General features: G+C 42.3%; 1 protein-coding gene across 4 annotated transcripts in view; it reads left to right on the top strand.

The window, feature by feature from the left end:
* AFF3 (AF4/FMR2 family member 3) overlaps window positions 1-24469 on the top strand; it is a 306895-nt gene that overhangs the window by 171763 nt on the left and 110663 nt on the right. For all 4 annotated transcript variants that reach the window (XM_048494122.1, XM_048494123.1, XM_048494121.1 and 1 more), the window contains 2 exons: window positions 6251-6287; window positions 12980-13031. In XM_048494122.1, coding sequence (XP_048350079.1) covers window positions 6251-6287; window positions 12980-13031 — 89 coding nt within the window. The remainder of the gene's footprint in view (window positions 1-6250; window positions 6288-12979; window positions 13032-24469) is intronic.

Below are 24469 nucleotides of genomic sequence, written 5' to 3'. Positions count from 1 at the left end.
TGGCGGCAGTAAGGGAGGGGGTGGTGGTAGATGGCCGGAGAGCCTATCGACTGCCACACATTTGCCTCGATCAAGGGGTCTGGTATAGGAAGGTCCCGGGAACCCCGGAGCCACGCAGGCAATTGTTGGTGCCACGCAGGTATCGGGAACGGGTGTTAACCCAGGCCCATGATCATGCTTGGGCGGGACATCAGGGGGCCAATAATACAGTTAAGAGGATAGTGGAACATTTTTTTTGGCCATCCCTGTACAAGGATGTGAAGCAATTCTGCCGTTCTTGTGATGTGTGCCAACGAAAGAATCCCCGGGCAGTCCCCAGGGCTCCGATAAGTCCCCTTCCCGTAATAACTACACCTTTCGAACGAATCGCCATGGACTTCATTGGTCCTTTGCCCCGTACCACCCGTGGGGCCCGATACGTGCTGGTCATACTCAACTATGCAACCCGGTACCCCGAAGCAGTTGACCTGCGCAACATGCGGGCTAACGGAGTGCTGAGGACTCTAATGCATTTTTCACCCACGTAGGGCTACCCAAGGAACTGCTGTCTGACAGGGGAACCCCCTTTACCGCTCACACCACTCGGGCCTGGTGCACGACCCTGGGCATTCGACAGATATTTACAGCGGTGGCGCACCCCCAAACTGACAGCCTAGTCGAGCGGTTTAATCAGACCTTAAAGGCCCACTTAAGCAAGCTGGCCGCTGACAGGCCACAGCAGTGGGACCTCTTTTTAGATCCCATCCTGTTTGCTGTGCGAGAGGCGCCGCAGGCTTCCCTGGGTTATTCCCCTTTCGAGCTGGTCTACGGACGAAAACCCCGGGGGGTACTGCAGGTCTTAGAAGACACGTGGGTCCCGGGAGCCCCCCTAGAGCCTCAACCGGTTGATCTTTTCATACAGGCACAGCACACCCGGCAACAGAGGACGCTGGAGCAGGCCCAGAGAAACTTAAGGACTCCCAACGGCGGCAGAAGACCCGGTATGATCAGGGCACTCAAGGCCGGTCTCTGCGGGAAGGGGCCAAAGTATTGGTTCAACGACATCTTGTGGGGGAAGTAATCAGGACCCCTGGCAGGGGCCCTTCATGGTAACCTGGGTACTGGGCCCTCTCACATACGAGGTCCAGTGTGGGCCCCACCGCCGGCAGCGGAAACCCCTCCACATCAATAATTTGAAGGAGTGGCAGGAGCGGGGGCCGCCTGTAGGGTTGGCTGCCGATCCGGCGGATCTCCCGGCCGGAGACCTGCCGTGGTCGAACGAACACCCCCGGGGGACGCCACCCCACTTGGCCGCGGAATTAACAGCTGCCCAACGGCAGGAGGTCGGGGCCCTATTAGGCCGGTTTCCCCAGATAGTCTCAAAGCAGCCGGGGCAGACGGGAGTGTTACAGCATGAAATACGTACCCCGTCTCGTTCGGTAGTACGCTGTTCCTGGCGGCCGGTCCCACAGCAGCGGTGGGCCACGATCGAAAAAGAGGTGCAGGACATGTTGGCCCTCGGGGTAATAGAGCCCTCACGAAGCGCCTGGCGGAGCCCCATCGTCTTGGTGCCTAAACCCGATGGGTCGATCCGGTTTTGCATCGACTATGAGATAGCCAAATTCGATGCTTACCCAATGTCTCGGGCCGACCGCTTGGTGCACCAGTTGGGCAGGGCGCAGTTTCTGTCGGCTCTGGACTTGACTAAAGGTTACTGGCAAGTGCCCATGAGACCGGAGGACAAAGAGAAGACAGCCTTCGCCACCCCGTCAGGGCTCTATCAGTTCCGGGTTATGCCTTTCGGGCTGCATGGGGCGGCGGCCACCTTTCAGAGATTGGTGGACACCGTGTTGTGCCAATGTCAAACCTTCGTCACGGCGTACATTGACGATATTCTGGTGTACAGTCCAGACTGGGTTTCCCACCTTGGCCACCTGCACCAGGTCTTTCAGGCGTTGCAGGACGCCGGCCTCACAATCAACCTGGCCAGAAGCCACCTCGGGTTCCAGGAACTGAAGTACTTGGGGTATATAGTCGGAGGGGGCTTGCTCAAACCGCAACCCACTAAGGTCGCGTCCCTAGACGACTGTCCCATTCCCAACACTAAGCGGCGCCTTCGTCGGTTCTTAGGGATGGTAGGCTACTATAGCAAATTCATACCCCGATTCGCCAGTAGGGCCGCGCCCCTCACAGACCTGTTAAAGAAAACTTGTCCAAAGACCTTGAAGTGGGACCCGGAACAGGACCATGCCTTTTCTGATTTGAAACGCGCCTTGCAGCGAGCTCCGGTCCTGCGGAACCCCGCCCCGGCCCGCCCCTTCATAGTCCATGCCGATGCCTCGGGCACCGGCTTGGGGGCTGTTCTGTCCCAAGACTGGGAGGGAGAGGAACATCCAGTGCTCTTTATCAGCCGCAAGTTGCAACTGCCCGAACGGCGATATGCCGTCGTGGAGCTGGAGGCCCTAGCCATAAAGTGGGCTGTCGGGGCCCTACGGTTTTACCTGGAGGGGCGCCCCTTTACCCTGGTTACCGACCATGAGCACCTGAAATGGTTAGCCCACATACAAGACCATAACCCCCGTGTCTTACGGTGGTACGTGTCCCTCCTCCCCTTCAGATTCACGGTGGTGCACCAGCCAGGGGCCCGGCATACCAACGCGGATTTCCTCTCGCGGATGTGGGAGGACAGCACACCGGACGGCGTCGATCGGCCCAGCGAGGGGGTGTGTCCGGGGGTCGCCATGGCGGCTCGCCCTGGACTTGCCCGGCCGGGAGGCGGGGCTGGCGGGGGCCGGCAGCGGGACCCAGCAGCGGCCGGCCCGGCGGAGGAAGCGCCGGCGGGGTTTCGGGCCGGCTGGGAGACGGCCGCGGAGCGGCGCAGCTGCGGCTTGTTGGGCTGCCGGCGGGGGAGCGATGCAGCTGCGGCTTGTCAAGCCGCCGCCGGCAGGCGGCCGGCCCGGGAGCGAGGCCGGGAACGCCCCGCCGCACGAGAGGAGGCTTGATAAGAAGCGAGCAGATGGGAGGGCGAGGCTGGCCACAGTGGGTCGTGGGAGAGGGTTGCTGGAGCTGAGGGAGGAGAGGACGAGCGTGGGGAAAGAGAGCAGAGTGGACGGAGAGGGAGAGAAGAGAGAGAGCAGAGAAGTGGACAGAGAAGGAGGGAAGAGAGAGGGCAGAGAAGTGGACGGAGAAGGAGGGAGGCGAGAGAACAGAGAAGAGAGCGAGCGGAGGAGGAGGAGAAACAGGGGAGAACGCCACAGTCCATATGTTATCTCAAAGAATATCACCTTTTTGTATCTCAGTCTTGTGAATATTTTCTACAAATAAGTTGCACACTGTATTCAAAGTCTTTTTCAGTTATGGCCAAGTTACACATTATACAGAAAATATTTACTACTGTATATAGTGTATTATGAGTGAGATGCTACTATGTAATTTCTGCAGCTATTATCATGTGAATATGCTGCTGTTTCTGGTGGTTCCAAACTTCTAATATCCAAATACATTAATTATTGAATGTCTCATTTTCTTGATTATACTGACTCACCTTGATTCCATGTGAGAAAAGTGGACTTTTAATATCATTTCAAAAAATCAGTAAATCCATTAGCAAGTCACCCAACATTAGGTTTAAGTGTATGTTCTCTATGTCTAGGGTCATTCTGTTCCTGGTCCTTCATCCTGTTGTCACTTGTTCTTTGCTCTCACTTAGCCTCAGAATGAGTTGACATCCAAGACACCATCCTCTCTCCTTCCCTGGCTGCAAGATTCCTCAGAGCTACAGGAATTTTACCAACCTCCTTTCTCCCTGGCCAGTTCCCTAGCCTCCCTTATAAGGGAGTTGTTCCACCCCTCCCTTTTCCGGCCCAATCAGGGTCTTATTCTGCCTACTCTGTTCTTCTCCTCCCAAACCTTGGCTTCCCTAGTCAGCCTCTGGTTGGGTCTGGCTCTCCCACCTACCAGCTTATTGGCACTCTGTGGTGCCTGTTCCTGCTTCTCCCTTTCTCCATTGTCTTTGTGCTCTACCAAGCCCCATCCCTTCAAGTCTTCCCTCAGAAGAGTCTTGGCATTTTCTCACTCTTTCATGTGTCCCCAGCTGGCTGCTGCAGGGCCAGCTAGAGCTGAGGAAGTGCATTGGTGGTTGGCACATCATGACGCTAACTGGTGCAAACTGCAGCATCTGTGGCTCTGGTGCAAACTGCAGCATCTATGGCTCTGGTGCAAACTGCAGCATCTGTGGCTCTGGTGCAAACTGCAGCATCTGTGGCTCTGCCAGCTTCCCAAACCTCATCCCTTTCCCGTGCTGCTTCTCACCACCCAAATAGCCGCTGGAGTCTTATACGCCCCAGTGAGTGGGCTTGGACTCAGAGACTCCAGAGTTGATGCCAGCTCAGGACAAAGGGTAAACCAAATACAAATAATATTAATTTTGTAAAAAAAGGGTTATAGAAAAAGGAAGGAAAGTTAACAGTAATAACAGTGCAGATAATAATAATAATAATAATGTATTACTAGATACAATGACAGCATGTCAGGTGCTGAGGTCCGTGACTGATTAGGCAGAAGTAGGATTGCCATATAAAATTTCACTCTTCTGGTAAATGAATGGCACAGCTCCATCATGCGCAACCAAATGCCAAACTATCTGTTCAAGCAATGTCTCAATTTTATTATGTCAGAGGTAGATGCTTTGTATCTGCTGTAGTTCATATACACAGGGCCAAAATGGTGCCTCAGCTGGTTTATTGGGTGTCTATCTAGCTTGATGGATACAATCCAAACATATAGTATTGGCTTGATTCCTCAGAGCTATTCTGGGAAGCCCTAAATGTGTATTAGTGGCAATTACCATCTTCTAGGTGGGATTATATCCGTTAACAGTTACTGTGAGGATTGTAGCCTTAAATTTCTGGCTGACAATTTCCGTAGAGGTTCATCCTCTAGGTTTTTTCTCTCTTCAGCATTGAAAGCATTGAAAGATGCATTTATGACCAAATGAAAAAGTTGTATGGCAAGAAATTAACAGTGCTATATTTTCTACTCTGCATTCATGCTTTTACAATCTGGGAAAGACCTGGCACTAGTCACACAAAAGATTTGTGATATAGACCTTGTTCAACTTTAACCTTGGACCTATACTTTACAGTATTTCAGAAATGTATAAGCTATTTTAAAACACTGAGCGTAGCAGAATACAGGAAAGATTATATATTAGCACATTATATATTAGCGTGATGTAATATTTTGCCTTCTGCCCTGGACGTTCCAGACTAGCCTGATCTTGACAGATCTCAGAAGCTAGGCAGAGTGGGCTCTGGTTAGTACTTGGATGGGAGACCTCTAAGAAATACCAGGGTCGCTCTGCAGAGGAAGACAATGGCAAATCACCTCTATAAGTCTCTTGCCTTGAAAACCCTACTGGGTCACCATAAGTCACCTGTGACTTTTTGGTATTTTACATTCAGACAATATTTTGCCATCAACAGTCCTTGAAGGCTGTTACAGGCATATCTGTTCAAATGATCAACTATGCCCTTGTGGTGGAGGGACTATATCCAATATGCTGTTGTTCTGTAATTTTTTATAAAGGAAAAAGAGTTGAATAGGCTCCAAGCCATTCAACAGAACAACCAATTTGCATTTTTCTTGTTGGGGAAAATGTATATATCAATGAAAAAATGGCTGTCTTTTTCAGTGTAGCCAGTGAAAAAAAGAACTCTGTTACTCAAGCATGCACAATTGCTTGATTTTGTGTTTTTATTTATTTATTTATTTATTTATTTATTCATACATACATACATACATACATACATACATACATACATACATACATACATACATACATACATACCCCACCCTGTTGATGACTGGATTATTGAAAGGTCAATTGAGCAGGTAGTGGAACTGTTATTGGTGACCTTTTCAGGTATTGGAGGGTCTTAATTTGTGAAACTGATCAGAATTCAGCTCTCTCAGGCAAATATGCTTGCAGATTGGGTGTTCTGTTCAAATGTAGCTCAGGAGGTGGACGAAAAACTGCCACATCATACTTCACATATTTTTCTTCCAGAGTTGGCTAAAGAGGTGGTCCGAGTCCTTCTTGTAGTGGAATTGCTATATGTTCTTCCTGTGTGTGCAGAAGAGTAGCAATTCCTGAACTTGAGCTAAACATGAATATATACAAAGACTTCTATTGTTAACCCAGGTTATTTCACTATACTTCTTCATCCTAATTATAAACTATATAAACTGATTCATGTTTTTGTTCTTTCAGGACTCGCAGCATGTCTCTACAGGGCACAGCAATCAAAGTAAGAGCAACTTCCATTATGCTATTATATTTGATGGAAATGCTAGTTCTATATGTACACAGAAATCTAAAAGGGGGATAAATAGTGAAAATATATTTTTTTGCATACGAAATGGAGACCTAAAATCTTGAACTAGTAAAAATTTAGCAGGATAGGATTACAAGGAAGAAACTCACATAAACTAGATATATCCAAAATTCCTGATTGGTGGCTTCTTCTTTTTCTAAAGTACTAAGTTGTTAATATCACATAATACCTATTTAGCCAACACAGAGTTCTCACAGTCTTTTCTGGTTAGAGTCCGTAACTATACACTAAGGGAGGACAATGAATACCAAACAGTGTTTAATTCACTTCTGACATTCTTCGTTTTCATGCTGGTGTTGCCCACCTGCGAACAGCGAATTTAGTTACATTTAGAATCAACTAAAACATGTGGCCTCTGCACTGCAAGGAAAGAGGGAATTGTTATGTGAGACAAGCTATTAGTTCTTTCCCCTGATGTACCTGATTGGTGTTAATGTTGCCCCACATATTAAAAATACATGACCCTATCCTGTTCACAACATGAAAGCATCCCTAACATAAGCTGTATTGTGTTAGCTTCATGACCTCTGTTATAGCAGATAGCACTATTTGCAAATTACAGAAGCTGTGTTTGAAGATGAAAAATGTTCTGTGCCAGTAGACAGCGCTTTGAAAATGACTGGTCACCTACTGAGCAAGGAGAAACTTACCCAGAGGGGGAAAATGTTAGCAGGCTATTGGTTTAATTCAGGAGAGCACTTCTCTAGAGAAAGGTCAGGGATGAAAAGCAGTGTAGTAGAAAAGCATTGCAGGATGGTGCTGCTTAATTACCAGCAACTATTTGATAGTGCTGTGAAGACCAGCACCAAGGAAACAATAAAATGGTAACGAGGATGGGTTTCAGTAGCATAATGGATACAGCAATGATAGCAGGAACAAAGAACAAAATGGAGATAAAGATGGACCAGCTTCTCTGACCCCAACATTAAGGGAACAATAACTTTCATAACTTGCTTTAAATCAGAAAGTTAGCATAAAGCTGGCAATTATCTCCCAGTATTAAATTGTTAATATTCTATGGTTCATGAAGTGGACTAGTGATGAAAAACAAAAAGGCTGAGATCAGAGAATCAGAAAAAGAGACATCAGGGTGCACAATTGTATTTTTTTTCTCTGTTGCTGAATACCACTTCTGTGTTGTTGCTTCCCCCAGCCCCTCCGCCAAGGGCACAAATTCTGATACCCAGGTAGAGATGAGGAGTATAATAGTAAGGTCCATGTACCATAATTTTTGAAATAAAAAATGGTGACCTACAAAATTAACAAGAGCATGGGAAGAGATACTACTGTTCAGATAAAGAAAAGAAAAGAAGCATTGAGTGTGCTGATGTTCTCCTTCTGCAGTGATTGCCCCCCACCCCACACCCTACCCTGTTGTTAGTATAGTTCAGAGCTGGGAGAAGACTGGCTCTAGTAATCAAATGGGATCAAATCAAACTGACAAAACAAAATTCCATATGTTTCCTAATTCAATATGTTTGAGTCAGAGAGGCATCTTAAAGGGACAGTACAGGCAAATAAAGCCTTTTTAAAAACATGTTTCAGCCAGAGAATTGTTTTAAAAGGAAATTCATTTAAAATGTTTTGAGGCTGCAAATAAAACTGGGGGGGGGGGGGTTGCAGAACTCTGCAGAGGAAATGTTTTATTTCCTGCCTCAAATGTTTTAAGGTGTTGGTGCGGAAAGGTCCATGAAAAAAAGAGAGAGAGAAAGTGTCCTTTTAAAAACAAATCCAATTTCTCAACAAAAATTACGAGCAACCTGCCAGGCCAGTAAGAAGTTTCTATACACAGTTATTGCGCACACATACACACAGGTTCACATACTGGGAATTTTTGTAGATCCATTTCTTCAGTTGGAGAAGCAGGTTTCTCCTGAGCACACTGCCTTTTCCCACCTTTGACTGAAGAACCAGCTGCAGTTGTTCATTCAGACACAGTGGTCTGGCCAGATATCCATACTCTCATCAGGTCCAAACTAGACTATTTCCTTGTACTCTTCATAGGGCTTCCAATGACTCTCCAGAAGCTTCAGCTAGTGAAACGTATGGCTGATTGTGGGTATGAGTTATCAGGAATCCATCTTGCCAGTTTGGAAAGATCCTCACTCTGCTCCACTTCTAGGCACTGAGAATTACCTGAAGAGCCCTAAACAGACTACAGCAAGGGTACTTAAGGGCTGCCAGCTCTCACACAGGCCAACCTAACAGTTGTAATCAATTTCATAGTCTCTTCATTTAAATTAAATTACATGGGTAGGCATCTAATCCTGCCATCTAAGTTTTTTTCTGGCCAGGATGCTGAGAACTGAACAAAACATTTTAAACGTAGACGTTATCCTGTTTAAAATATACAGTTTTAATAGAACTGAGCCTGCTTTTCATCACCTGTAAGATGCTATTACATTTTAAACCAAACAGCATTTCAAGCTGTTATGCATTGTACTGTGGCAGCATTCAGAGTGGTAGCTAGTTAGATAACTGCTGATACTGCATGCTGGACTAGTAATGCCCCAGATCATCAAAGGATATCTCTTTTAGAAGTAGCAAAATAAGTGCTTAGTGTTTGCACCACTTTTGTGCCTGCATAGACCCTGGCCATCATTATTCCCCTACTGTTCTCTTGGTCACCATAGCTAGGAACTGTTACTTTTCTGGTGGTGTTTCATTTCCTGAAGATGTCATGCTTCTGTGGATATTAGAAAAAAAACTTGGTCAATTTCATTTCCAGGCCCTTGGCTTGGAACGGATCCCTTTGAATTAATATACTTGGAATGCATTCATATGCAGTTAGTCTGGTTTAAGCTGATTGTAATGAATGGGCATACACTGGACTGACTCTGCACACAAATGCACTGCAAGTGTGTTCATAGGAAGCAGTTTCAAGTCTAGAAACTTAAATGTGTGCATGTTCAGGAAATATAGTCTCTCACGTGCAGAAAGGAAAGGTTCTGTGCTGGGAAAATCTCAACCCTAAAAGACAACCTGCTTTGGGAGATAACAGTTTATTCATGGAGAGAAAGTAGTTTAGGGGAAGGGACAACACAGTCAGTATAAAATCTTTTTTGAAACTCAACTGTTTTCTAGTGATCAAAAGCTCTGATCACAGTTTCTCAAAAACTGTTCTCCTAACAGAGAGTTCTCAAGTATAATTCATTACTTGTAGTTTTAATGTTATCCTGACATAGGCTTGTTATTCCTAGGATGTTTTTTTTACAATGTTAGGTTATTCTTGTTACATTTTAACTAGTGTTCTGTTTCATTACTTTACTGTTTTAATGTAGAATGCTGCCTCACTAGTAATAATACTATGATTTATGCATATGTAAATAACTGTTGTTTGAGGCTGAGAAATCAGATAAAATAAATACATTGCAACTTGTTGATTAATATTTGCACTGACTTTCTAAGCTTGTCTAGATTTAAAATAACTGACTGCATGAGACACTTATTCCAGAGTTTTGGTAATGGAATAACTTCTGTGTTGCCAGATGTTCCATCTAAAATAAGAACTGCAAAACCTGCATCTTAATTTTAAGCATTTTCTCCAGCAGTTAAAGTATAATTGCCTCTCCTGAAATTATAGTTTTCTCTGTAGTGCTTTCTGCAGACACTATGAATATTAATTTTCTAGCAATATTATTATTAATCACCTAGCAATAACCACTCCTTCTTTCAGGGAAAGATAAGATAATCAACAGTATATTTCCAATAATAAAAGTTAAAACTATACACAAAACCAAATGACTTCCTTTTTTACATTTTACCTGTTGAAATTCACCAAGACATTACATAAAAAGCAGTCATTTAGTAGTAACAGTAAATCTAAGTAAGAATTCTCAAAAAATCCTGCCCATCTGCATTTCAAGAGCTAGTGCTTAATTGAATTTCAAGTACATTGTGTTGATTTTCTGATGCCTACCCAAACCACTAGCAACTTAATTTTTCTCACATATATGACTCAAATGGTTCTCAGTGGAATTGCTCTAGAACTGACCATATGTTCAAATCTTACGTTTTTAAGCTTAATATCTCCATGGCACCAGCCACAGACTGAGCGGAACTTGATATTGTGCTGGTGGTTGAAAGAGCTGTCAAGTGGCAGCCAACTTATGGCAACCCTGACAGGTTTTCAAGGCAAGATATTAACAGAAGTGGTTTGCCACTTATCTTTCCTTCTCCCACTCTGCATTGCCGATTCCCTCCCCCTCCCCCCGTGATTCATCTTAGCTGAGTGGCATTCTGCCATTCCTATCTTCCAAGTTCCCACCACCCTCATGCCCTAACCCTCACTCTACCCCTCTTTGCTCCAACTGGCTCCCACCTGGTGCCTTCATCGCTCTCTGTCCTCGTTGCTCGTGAGGACCCTGCCCTGCAGCCTTCTCCCACTGTTTCGCTTGCCTATTGCTTCCTGCCAGCTCCTGGGGTTTCTTCCGTGTTGGTCAGGGGAGAGATGCAGGTCCTAACCTTCCTCTGTGATATGTGGAAGCCTCTGATGGGCCAGGTAGCAGTTAGCTGGCTCACAAGCCTGTTTGCGGCAGCGGCATCTCTCCTCACTGCCATGGTTCTGTGCCTCTGGGGGGCTTCCTAGCAAGAGACTGCATTGCTTAGTCGGTTCAAGGGTATTGCACTGAGGAAGTCCCCAAATCTCTGCTTGTAGGTTTGGGAATTTGTTCATGTTAATTTCATGGAATCTCTCAGCATTTTATAAAATATTTTGTTCTTTGAGTTTTCAGATCTGTTAGGTGGAATCTCAGGCATAGCCCTCCAGAGATTTTGACCTTTTTGTCTGAAAGTACTTTGACAGTTATCATTGAAATTCTTGAATTATCTATCCATGTTTTTTTATATATAATATGGCAGGAACTGGTGCTTTCTTCAGCACTGTATGAAGTTGCTGAGTAAGATCACCTGTAACTGTGGTGTTAAATTTGATCAATATGTTAATAACTACAGATAACGAATAAAGCAGCTTTCTCTGACTGGAATTAGTTTCTGAAAATCATGGTCCAGTGGATAAAAGTAAATGAAATAAAGATGAATGCCAAAAAGATAATGATGATTCTCATAGTGCATTGCAGTGTTCTGAAAGAAATTTATTTATTTATGATAAATGAGGTTGCTAATATGTCTATCCAGTTATGTGGCAAGAGGTGCTCCTAGGCCTTGGTTTGCTTTTCAAAAAGCAGTTTTAAATGGTAGCTAGAAATGTTCTTTTCAAATTACAATCTTGTGTGCAGGCTGTCTCCCTTCCAGAGAGGTCTGACCTTGCAATCCTCATGTATGATTCAGTCCCTTCTAGACTTCTTTAACAAGCTTTATCTGAGACTGCCCTCGAAGACTAATTAGATGCTTCAAATTGTGCAAACTGCAGCAGATCATCTTTTGCCTGGTATTAGAATCACGATCAGTTAGTATCGACTGCTAACCATCTGTTTCTGAGCACAATACAAATTGCTGGTTAATACTTAAAGTCTACTAAAAGCCACACAGGTAAAGAATAACTTCTCTGAGCCCTTTGGGGGTAGGGCGGTTTACCAAATCGAATGAATGAATGAATGAATGAATGAATGAATGAATAAAATGAGTCCATATTTCAAATAAGACCTAGAAAACAAGTGATGGATGCCAGCACATTTTCAGTGGTAGCACCCAGTCTTGAGAATAATCTTCCATATAAGATAATGTGGTTTTGTGATTTTTGTAGAGAATTTGAGACATTTATTATTTGTACAGTACAGCACAGTAATAAGTTTATTGTCTTGGCCATAGGCCTTCACAATCTCCTTATACACAGCATCATAAACTGAAAGCGTACACAAAAAACACCCCATGTACACCAACTTAGCTAAAATAGACTAAATTAATACTATATAAATACCCCTATCATTTATTATTTAATTGTGTTTAGTTGAAAATTAAATGAGAAGACTTATTTTGCATTCTGTTGAGATTTTTGGCAGGGAGCTGTTCTGTGTTCTGTTCCTGTTGTATACTTGTTGTTTGCTTATTTTTATGTTGCCTTGTGTAGTCTTATTTTCTCATCTATATCATCTATCTTGAATTTGGGGAAAATGCTTTTTGTGAAAAATATAACAGTCCTAAGTATTTGTGTACATTCTGAAAAACTGTTATGTTTATTTATTTAAAATATTTGCACCACATCTTTCCTACAGGAAAATTCAGAGACCTGAGACAGATTACCAAATATATGCAAATAGAAAAACAAATAAAACAACAACTTAAAATAAATGAACACACATACATAAACCTTCATCTTCTCAACAAAAACTGCTGAACATAATTCTTTAAAAGTAATCTGCAACAGTGCTGCCTGGCAGCATTTCTTCAAAAACTAGAGGGTAGGTATTTTCCTTCTCTGGCAGCCCATTCCAGAGAAATGGAGTGGCAGCCAACAAAACCTGGAACTCAGCTGCAAATGAACATACCATCCTAGAGAATGGTATCACAACTACAGAGCAGTGGAGAGAACAAAACTGGTGCATGGTTTCACATAAGAGAGAAAGTCCTTTAGATGATGATTTCTTCAGATTCTTGGACAATGTATTAATAATATGGATTAACATTCCTCTCATTTTATTTCTAAGGAAAAGGTGACGTTGAGCCAAAGATTCCAGAGAACAGTGTGTCACATATATCGTAAGTGAGCTTAATATATATGGTCTTAAATAACAGATTTTGCCTTGACATTCAAGTTTGTATCTCTTTGCTTGCCTGCACTAAGATCCTGTTTATACCTTCAAAATAGTATGCTTAAAATGCTTTTCGTGGTGGACGGTTTGTTAATTTAACACTCCTTGACTGCCGAAACGACTCCATAATACTCAAAGTGTATACTTTTTCTTTAAGAGGCAAGGTACCACTTCATTAAAAAAAAATGCAAAGGGTTTTGTGTAGGATCTTGGCACACTGGCTGAAAGATATCATGTCACATACTGCCCTTGATGTACTGATGTAATTGTAAGACTGGTGTCAGCAGCTTCACCCTCTGAACTACTGAAATCCAATTACAGTTATCAGTAGTCCCCCACAATTTGTTGATGACTCTGAATTAACAAAAGCAACGGAGAAATGGATTAGAAAAGGCATTTGCAATTTATCAGTGTTCTTTATTCTAATGCAACAGTGAGACCTTTTATCCATTTTTTTTCAATATACAAAGGACTCAACTGTTTTTACTGCTATAAAATCCTTCAAACCATCAAACAGATAGACTCAGGTTTGTAGGAGAGAGTGCCAAGAGAAGAAAGCTTGGCTAGATAAGCAATCTTGGGCTAGTCCATGTGATTAGGGTTAGTTTCAGTTTCCTGAGTATCACTCAACCTTTATAGCTGTTTGAAGGGGAAGCAGTGGTGTAGTGGCTAAGAGCAGGTGCACTCTGATCTGGAGGACTGGGTTTGATTCCCCGCTCTGCCGCTTGAGTTGTGGAGGCTTATCTGGGGCATTCAGATTAGCCTGTACACTCCCACATACGCCAGCTGGGTGAGCTTGGGTTAGTCACAGCTCTACAGAGCTCTCTCAGCCCCACCCACCTCACAGGGTGTTTGTTGTGAAGGGGGAAGGGAAAGGAGATTGTAAGCTCCTTTGAGTCTCCTACAGGAGAGAAAGGGGGGATATAAATCCAAACTCTTCTTCTTCTTCTAATCGTACAAACCTATAAATGCGAGAGTGGATCTTGTCTACAAGGTATACCCTCCAGATCTTGTTATTTAAATTCAGAGTGCTGTATCATGTAAATCTTGTAAGGCGCTGCAGTTTGTTCCATGGCCAAGTGCAGGAGTGAAAATGAGTGCAATAAGTGTGATTTATTGTTGAATATTCTTGATAACTGCTGTAAATATATATTTAAATATTTCTTCAAAACTAATTTAGAAAGGTTTGCCATAACCGATGAAAACTTTTCCCAGGAGATTTTGTTAGGGAATATGATGGGTGAATAAGTTTTGTAACAGTTATTGTATAATTTTATCAATCTAATGTTCATAAATGTGAGTTTTAAATAGTTATTTCAATCGCTTTTTTTATTCTTTGAAAATGCATTGCAGTAAGCATTTGAAGGCGGTTTTAATGCCATCTGGAGCTATGATAGAGAAATGGATTCATGATTTTGTCTCATTGATAGAAGAATCATACCATTTATCTGTAGACCATACTGCAGATTTAGACAATGAAATCTGTAAAATTAATAAGCTGTTTTCTGAAAAGGCTACAGATGTTTTAAAGGTTTCTGGAGCCAACATGCAAGCAACAATAAAATGAAAAAGCGCACCAGGACTTACCCTTACCCGGGGGTGGGAACCGTCACGTGACGAGGGAGCCGGGCAGGCTATTTAAGCCCATGCCCGGTTCAGCCCAGCCTCCTTACAAGGCTGCCGGCAAGCGGAACCCACCCTCCCGCCCTGAGTTTTGGGCTGTTGTTTTGTGGTAGGTTGTTTATGTCAGACATTTGTCGCATTCATGGATCTTAGGCATAGGGGCACATCCGAGAGGGAGGTAGGCTTGCATGCCAGACCTCCACGAAGCGGGGGCCTCAATAAGAGGTCTGTGGGTATTGGGTTTATGGGGATGCAGGCCCGAAGCCCTGTTTCAAGCTCACTACCCCTGGCAGGAGGGGGGGGTACAAGCAAATGGGTAGGCTTCCAAGCGACATCTGCTAGTAACCTTCTGTCCCGGTCCCCATTGGGGGACGGTGCCGGGTTCAGCGGGCAAGCGCCGTCCGAAGGGCCAGGGGTCAACTGTGGAGCTGACAGTGACCAGGTTCAGCGGTTCGCTGCCTGGTGGCCAGGATGTGCCCCAATATGCCTGCCCAGCTTCCAAAAGAGTTATGCATTATTTGTTAATAAACCGGGCTGCGGCCATTTCTTTTCCAACGAATTTAAGTGTGTGTTTGGTTTGTGAGGGAAGCAGAATCCGCACATCTGCCCGCAATACTGTGTTATATGCTTTTAAAAATGTGTGTGTTTGTTTCATTATTCTGTTGAAAATGTAGCAACTAGAAAAGGTATATCTGTTTAAGCCAGTGGTTCTCAGTCTGGGGGTCGGGACCCCTTTCACAGGGGTCGCCTAAGACTCTCTGCATCACTGTTCTCCATCTGTAAAATGGATAAATGTTAGGGTTGGGGGTCACGGCATTAGGAAGGTTGAGAAGCACTGGTTTAAGCCCTATTTAATTTTGCGCTGGAGTCTACCATAAATTTTGTTCATTGGAGAATGTTATTTCAGGATAACAACAGATAATAGTTTGAAATGGGTTTCCATGGGTTTCTAAATTATTCTATTGGTTATGTCAAATTATTGACAGTTGATCTTTTTGTCATGTTGGTTCTTTGTAGGTAATTGTTGGCAGACGATTGCATATCTCACGTTGGACAATGAGCAAGTAAATGAGCCCCTGATAGTATAGCTGATATGGTTAAGTTTTGTAGTGGCATTGCCTGAGTGGTTGTAGCATCTGAACCTGGGCCTTGGGCTAATGTCCCTAACAGGTGGTTCATGGTTACTGTTAGGTAAATGTTATAGATTGGAAGAGGTGGCTGTAAGCAAGTAAAGCTTACCACCTTCTCTTACCACCCAAGGACTGTGAGAAAAGTATCATTATCCAAGGTACTTTAAAAGGTAAATACCAGATCATTACTGACGCATGGGGTGACATCACCTCATGATATTTATTAGGAAGACTATGATTATGTGAGCCAGCATGATATAGTGGATAAGATCAGATGCACTCTAATCTGGAGAACCCGGTTTGATTCCCCTCTCCTCCACATGAACGACAGACTCTTATCTGGTGAACTGGATTTGTTTCCCCGCTTCTACACATAAAGCCTGCTGTGTAAGCTTGGGCCAGTCACAGTTCTCTCAAAACTCTCTCAGCCCCATCTACCTCTCAAGGTGTCTGTTGTGGGAAGAGGAAGGGAAAATGAGTTTGTAAGCTGCCTTGAGACTCCTTAAAGAAGAGAAAGGCAAGCTATAAATCCAAACTCCTTCTCTTCCTCTTCTTCTTGTTAGGGGTGGTTTGCTGTTGCCTTTCCCAACTGCCTACACTTTACCCCCAACAAGCTGGATACTCACTTTACCGATCTCAGAAGGATGGAAGGAAAAGAGCCTGTTAGTTGGGACTATCCATCAACCTTGAGCTGGCTACCTGAAATCAACTTCTGTTGGGATGGAACTCAGGTTGTGAGCAGAGCTGTGACAACAGTATGGAGCTTACCAGTCTGCGCCATGGAACTTTTTGCCAGGATAGGCTGCAGATTATTAATAGTACATTGGAGTGGTTTTTATTGGAAGCCATAGGTGGCAATAAATTTTCTTCTAGCACTCAAACTTTCACTTAAAATGTTGTTTTTCAGGTTTGGTTGATAAGATAGCTGTGCATTTCTGGAATGGACGGAGATGGCCATTGTTTAAGTGTGTATGTTGTCTGTTTAATTGTTGTTTTTAGTTGTTTTTATACTACCCTGTTTCCCCGAATATAAGACATCCCCTAAAAATAAGACATAGTAGAGGTTTTGCTGAAGTGCGAAATATAAGGCATCCCCTGAAAGTAAGACATAACAAAGTTTTTGTTTGGAAGCATGCCCGACGAACAGAACACAGAAAAATAAGACATCCCCTGAAAATAAGACATAGCGCATCTTTGGGAGCAAAAATTAATATAAGACACCGTCTTATTTTTTGGGGAAACATGGTATGTATAAAAGCTTGTTTCAATTTTTTTTTTACTGTTGACTGCCTTGGGGTCCCTAAGCCTTATGGAAAGGCAAACTGTTAACAGCAACAATAAATGATGAAATTAGTATCATCCATGCCTTAGAAACTTTTATATTGACTCTATGCTGGCCAGCCTTGAGCACTATTGGGAAACTTCATGTAGTTAAAATTGTTGCTTTTATAGAACTTGACTTTTATAGAACTGAGCAAGCAGAAGCACATGATAAGTTGTTTTATAAAAGTGTGCTTGGTTACCATTATGTTTTAGACTCTGTTGAACCCTCAACACATTTTCTGGTGTTGGCAATTGCCTGATCCCTAGGCTCATGTATCCCCTAAACATTCTTGTTTCATCAGAATGTTTGTTTCCAGTTAAGTTCAGCTATCTGCCACTTGTTATTGTTGGAATTATTATAAATTAATTTTATCAATTTTATTTTGATATAAGTTTGTCATTTTGTAAACCACTTCTCCAACTTTTGTTGAAAATCAATATAGAAGTATGTGAAGTAAACAAACAAGGGCACTATGTTTCGATTAAACAGCTGGTTAATCAACTTAAATTTCATTCATTACTTGGTGGGTTTCAACACAGTTACTGACCCTCTGAAGAAAAGGATTGTTGTTCCTAACATTAATGAGGACATTATCCATTACAGCATTATTCCTGCAACCCTGGTGTATAGGGAACATAATATCACTTGAATGTCAGATATAAAAGAAAAGAGCAGAAGGAGAAGTAGGGAATTGACTGGTAATGCCTAATGCACAGTGCATAGAAAAATCCTTGTGTTTACTACCCTTTTGGGAAAAGAAGCTAAGCAACCAAAATGGACTTGAAGTAACTGATCTAAAATATGCTAAGGAATGGTTACAAGATTTGCAGTACCATCCTAAGAACACTTTCCTGGGAGTGAGCCCCAGTGAATAGACCTGATGCTAAATGGGAAACTTCTTAGATGTAATTATTTTCTCCATGTCTTAAAAAAAAAGGTTTCTCAACTGTTACAAAAAAGAAAAGAATGTAGCCCACATAGTCAGTTGCTTGAAATCATATTGACCTTGGTAAAACCTCAAAGGAACAAGTTAATTTTGTTTCTGCATGTCTGAAACTCCATGCACAAATGGAACATTCATAGGTACAATGGCAGTTAATTCATCCTTTCACTGGATTTACTGCTACCATCAAACATTACTCTCACAGACAGGTTTATTACTCTCCTGAATCAGGCAGAGAACCATTTGTGAGAGGAACGTTTACATTTAAGTCTTCCTAAAGGGGAAAACAATCTCTCTCCAATCCAGATCACGCTATTATATATATAAAGCCCAAAGAAACAACAAAGTACATTCAATATCTTTTACTCCTGTAACAGCGCTCCTACTAGTCCTCCAATTTGCTCTAGAGAATTTTAGTCCCACTTTGATTGATTTGATTTGATTTGATTTGATATCCCACCCTCTCCTGCCAAAGGTCGGGCTCTGGGCAGTGAACACATATGTTTAGAAACAATAGTAAAGTGATAAATTAATAATTTAATTTAAAATTATCCAATACATAATAAATACACAGATGGCAATTTGACTGTAGTTACCCACACATATTCCCACACTCACCACAATCCTAAAAATAACAGTTAAGAAAGGACTGAGTGTGAATTCCATGCCGAATGGCATTGGAAGGGTTGTGACAGGTTCTTTCATATTGTTGTAGCCATCCCATGCCACTTGAGAGGCTACCAGGCATTCCTTTAAAAGATAATGGTTTGATGGTGCATCAACTTTCATAAGTAACCTCTATCATATCAGACACAAAGTTCTCATGGTAAATACCAAACTGTCCCATTTGGAGATGACATGTGGGGTTTAACCCTCTCACTTGTGTTATTTATTATTAAATGAGCTCATTCACAGCTTTTGCAGATCCATTTGCAGATAATATCCAGCTCTATATTTCATTAACTAAACCTTCAGAAGTTTCTGCTCTGGGTTGTAGTCTGGATGTGGAGGCGAGATAGCTGAAAGGAAACAAGCTGAGGCTGAATTGGAATAAGAGGGAGGTAATGCTGATCAGAAAGTCCAAGAGTCTGAGGTGAATCATACTACCAGTTAGTGGCAGATTGTGTGAACTGCTCAGGAGTGCTTTTGGACCTGCCTGTGCTGATGGAGAATAGATTGGTGTAGTTATTAATGGAGCCTTCTATCAATCATATCTAATGTAGGAACCAGCTCCCTCCATTCACTCAGCTGACTTCACCATGCTGATCTATGTCGGCATAACCTCAAGGCTGAATTACTTCCATGTGTTTTACTTAGGCCTGCCTTTGAAGACTATCTTGAAACTTCAGACTTGGTTCAGAATGCATCCAAGCCTGCCTTTTGATTAAGACTCATGGTTCCTCACTTGATTTAAAAAAATGGATTGGTTACCAGGTTGTTTCTGGGCTCAGTTCAAGGTTCTTTAAAGTTTTTCATGACTCAGATTCCTGGTCAAATCTAAGCAGTAACTCCATTCACTGATTCAGTTACTTTAAAAGTATGGGAAGTAGTGGCACATTCCAGAACTTTTTCTGCATTTGTACCAAAGCTCTGGGACTGGCAGCTAGTAGGAGGAAGAGATATTTCCTCTCTGACTCTTCTCAAAGGTTATATGAGGTGTTTCAATTGAAAAGGACTTTTGTAAACCTTTGGCAAGAAGCTTTATTGAAGCTCCTTTAGCTGTAACTGTGTACTGCTGGTTTTAAATACCTGGTTGTGAATTCTATCTGTATTCTCAGCCATCCCTCATTTAGTTAATAGTATTTATGTGTATTTATGTGAAGTTGCTCTTATGGAATCTCTCTGCTTGTAAACCATTTTAAGTTCACATTTTTTTAAGAAAAGCAGCCCCAAAATCTTAAATAGATTACTATGGCCCATTCTGCACAGCACAAATAAGACTTCCTTATTTCTGTTCAAGTTGTCCTATTTTGAGGATGCAAAACTACCAAGTCATCTGCAATGCATCTCCCCTTGCTTTGTGGAGCTCAGGAGCTGAGGGAATGACTTATTTTTCCCGCCTGATCGTTAAAGCTCTCTTATCAGTTTCCTGTGCCACTCGTGCCCAACATTTGGTGCTGCTGCAGGGATTCTCCATGCCTGCAGTTTTCCCGGGACATTTGCTCTGCAAGCTCCCCTGCTGGGAGCCTTTTCAGTCCTAAAACTACAAGGTTGTACTCAGTGGTGGGATTCAAATAATTTAACAACCGATTTGCTGCCCCTAATGACTGTTTTAAGTATAAAAAAAATATACCGAAAGGTTGCTTGTTATTTCATACAGTTAATACTTAAATAAGAACAGTAAAAGGGGTACACAAAACTAGATTATGTTATAAGTAAGAGTTTTAAAATATTAATGAAAAAAATGCTTGAAAAACATGGATCCTCATGATTTTTGCACAAAGTCATCCCCAAATCACCAGCTCATCACAACTCCAGCATTAGCCACATGTATGAACACAACAATCACACGTTCCACACTTCGTGGTGCCGCAGTAGCGCAAAAAAATGCTTGAAAAATTATTTTTCCACTTGGTCATCCCAAAATCACCTGTACATCACAGCTCATACCCCTAGACACATGTCTGAATACAATTATCCTACATCCCATGCTCTGTGGCACCACAATGGCACAAAAATGTAGTTAAAACACATGGATGCTCATGGATCCTCCTGATTTTTGCACTTGGTCACCCCAAAATCATCACCTTTCAGAACAATGCCAGCTGAGCTAGGGGTGGGAGGAGGGAGGCAAGGGTTGCACAGGGATTGGAGATAGTGGCAAGAGAAGGCTAGGAGTAGGGGAGATGGGAAGGAGTGGCTAGAGGTGGGGGAAATGGGAAGGGATGGCTAGGAAGGGGTGGGCAGGAGTCGGAGAGGGTGTCAAGGGATGGGTAGGGGTTTGAGAGTGTGTCAAAGGGTGGCTAGGGGTGCGGAAAGGTGGCAAGGAGTGGCTAGGGGTAGGGGGATTTAAAAGGGGGGAAACTATATATTGCTGGAATTGGCAGGGCAAGCTGAGTGCAACCATGTACTTTTGGGGCTGAAAGGGCACCCAGCAGTGGAGCCTGCAGAGCAAACATCCTAGGAAAACCTTAAGCAAAAAACTGCAGGCATGCAGAATCCCTGCACCAGCACAAAATGTCAGGGGCAAGAGCTATAAACTTGGGCAGAAGAAAATAGAAGGGGGGGGGAGCTCTTTCTCCTCTGAAGCGTTTTTGTCCATGCCGTCTGAACTAAAAATGAGGAGACGGCCTCTTTTAAATCGTCCCCTATAAAGCAGGAAAAATGAAAGTTGTTCAGTTATAAATAATTTTTTAGAGTTTTTTGCTCAATATAGTTCAACAGACTAATTTCCATATCTGTCAAAGCAAATAAACTACAACAAGAAATTTCCTCTGTCTCTAGTCTGGGATTTGACTGAAGTTATTTACTTTTAAATGGGGGGGGGGGGATGATAACTGTTTTGGATCTGTTTGGATGTTGTTGCAAGAAATAGGCCACAACTGGATTAACCCTTCTTCAGGTTAAGAAGAACCTTTCCAAACAATTCTTCTATTATTTTTAACAGCATAGATCTTTTGATGTATTTGAGCTTTGATTTTAAGACTAAAATTTTAGTCTGTTAAGCATGCACTTCGCTTTGTAATTTCTAAGACATATGTTTGACCTTTCTATTAAAATTGCTAGATTGTATCTGCAGTGTGAAAGTAATATTTTTTTCTGCAGAATCTGGAAGTTGAAATATTAGCAGGGCAATTATAAACATGGTTAAATCCTTCTGTTGACTTCCAAGGATGTAGAAATTCTCTTAGGAATGAGACTACAATTTCTGCAAAATTAAGATGAATTAGGCCATAGATTCAGATTCAGTTGATGGCTAGAGAGCAGTTTTTAAAATATTATTTAGAAAACAAGCAAACTGAGCATGTTTGCTGCGGGAGAACCAAACCTTGCGTAGACACATGTGTTTAATGATTCATTGGTATTCTCTGGTAAAATTACAAATCACTTTTCCAAATATTTTGATTTTTATGAAGTATGTAGTCAGGAGCTTTTCTTTAGTATTGATATGCTTTGATTTATGTTCAGTTGAAGCTGGGATAATAATTGGAAAACATAGTATTCCTGGACCAGAAGTCTCTTCCTGAATGGCTGGTGGAATTTATCTTTAATGCCTCTGAACAAAAGTCATTACATCATAAATTAAATTATATAAGCTCTAAATATGGATTTCAAAAATCAATAATGTTCCAAATTATTTAATTTTTGACCGCACAACATATGCAAGACCTGTTTAACATTAAAAAAAATGGTCAGAGGAACCTTTTGTTCAAGTTTGGTTCATGGAATAGATTTTCAGGTTTATACATACTCAGATCCAATCTTGGGCATGTTATATTTGTTAATTTAACTATGCATTAATAAACTATCACAATGGATAAAATGTAGGCCGCAAATCCATTGTCCTGAGTGGACCTTGAGTGTAGAAGTACAAAGACTGCTTATTGAACAGCTCACAGGAAAAGAATAACAACTGTTAAATGAATTACTTTAATATGACTAGCAAATATTTTAATTGCACCATAGTTTTCTTTTAAATGTTTTAATGCCTCATTAATTTGTGATTAGTCTGTGGATAAAGGACCTTCATTTTTGGATGTAGCATGTAAGAAATCATCTCTTCAGCAAGAGCAATTTCACACAGCACAATTGTACTTATCACCTTGCTAGGTAGACGTTTAGCGTAATAAATGTGAGGAAAGATTATCATAAGATATTGTTATTTAAAGATACTGTGCTACTACTGTGCAACTAGGGGGTCAGATATGTTACTGTAATATTCATTTTCTGAGACATGCTAAGTACCAAATATGTTGTGTGGGTAGGCTGCCACATTTTAAAATATTTATACTGTAGCCATTGTAGTTTGTTGCTGTTGTTGTTCTGAGCATTGAAATGGTAACCAGAAACAAAAGTTGTAGTAATAGCTGGCCTACATGAGTCACATTCAGAAGTGATTTTTGGAAAACAGAATCATTTCAGAGCTGCACCAAACTTGGGGTGTGGGTGGGTGGAGAATTGGCACCTCAGTTTTTGAGTTGTTCCTGGAGCACCTAGGAAATTTCAGAGGAACCTCCATGATAATTGTCCTTATTTTACAACTATTTGCAAGAAACTATGTCACAAGGATCTCTATCAGAAATTACCACAAGGAAAAATAATTGAAAATCCACTTCAAGTGACTAAAATTGAAGGATCAACCAAATGTTCCCCTAGTTCACTTGCCATTTAGAAAAAAAGTGATTTTATGACTATAAATCCCTACCGTTTTCATCTCAATCCTTCTTGTTGTTGTGGGAGCTTGCAACTGTTTGTCACCATTGTCACGCTGTTGCTCAAGTGACATTGTACAGTCAGGATAATACTAGTGTCACAACAGTGTGTCTATAATTGGTTTTGGCTTCAATCCAACTTTGCTAAAGTCAGTTGAAATGCATTTAGAGTGAAAGCTATACTTCTTAAGCTGATCATGGGGCAGTGCTTCTGAGATCTGACTAGCCTGGGCCATCCATGTCAGGGCCTCACCTACCTTATAGGGAAGCTGGGGGAGGAGCCAGCAGGGTTAGAGTAGGGGGGTGGGGAGAAGAGAGGACAGGCACTCAGGGAAGCTTATTGAGGATCTGGGAGAAGGGCCATGAACCGGGGGGGCTTGGATTTGTGCCTCCTAGGGGACTGGAGCAACCCCTTTACAAGGGAGGGCAGGATGGAGGCCAAGGAGGATGCCAACTGGATAGGTTCCCAACAGACTGTGCTACCTAGGAATCCAAGAGGGTGAAGATGCAACATGCTCTTCCCCACCCATATCTGAGGCCAGCACACCATCCAGGGGGCTGGACCGAAGTGCTGCAATGACAGAGGCAAAGGAGGGCATGACTGAGGGCATGGCAAAACATAATGGGGAAACATTCAGTATTATAAAGGCAATTGACAGACTACACAGCATTGTCTGTGCGAAGCACAAAAACACTAACATCACTGGAGAAATTTCTTTGCAACAGTAGGGTCAAGCATAAACCTAGAAAATAGAATACTAGGTAATCTGTGGTCACTCTTTGATATTCACATCAATTTCTCAGGTACCAAATAGGATATCATTTGACACTACATCCAAGCAGATATAGCATCCAGCATCATTTGGGAAATTGTGTCAGGCCAAATTATCTTGAAATTTTGAAGGAGATTCCTGTGGTGGAAATTGGGTTGCCAACCTCCAGATAGTAGCTGGAGATCTCCCACTATTACAGAGATGAGTTCACCAGGAGAAA

The sequence above is a fragment of the Sphaerodactylus townsendi genome, linkage group LG04, assembly GCF_021028975.2.
Source record: "Sphaerodactylus townsendi isolate TG3544 linkage group LG04, MPM_Stown_v2.3, whole genome shotgun sequence".
Lineage (NCBI taxonomy): Eukaryota > Metazoa > Chordata > Lepidosauria > Squamata > Sphaerodactylidae > Sphaerodactylus > Sphaerodactylus townsendi.
The sequence above is the reverse complement of the archived record's forward strand: the minus strand, read 5'-3'. Positions and strand labels throughout refer to the sequence as shown.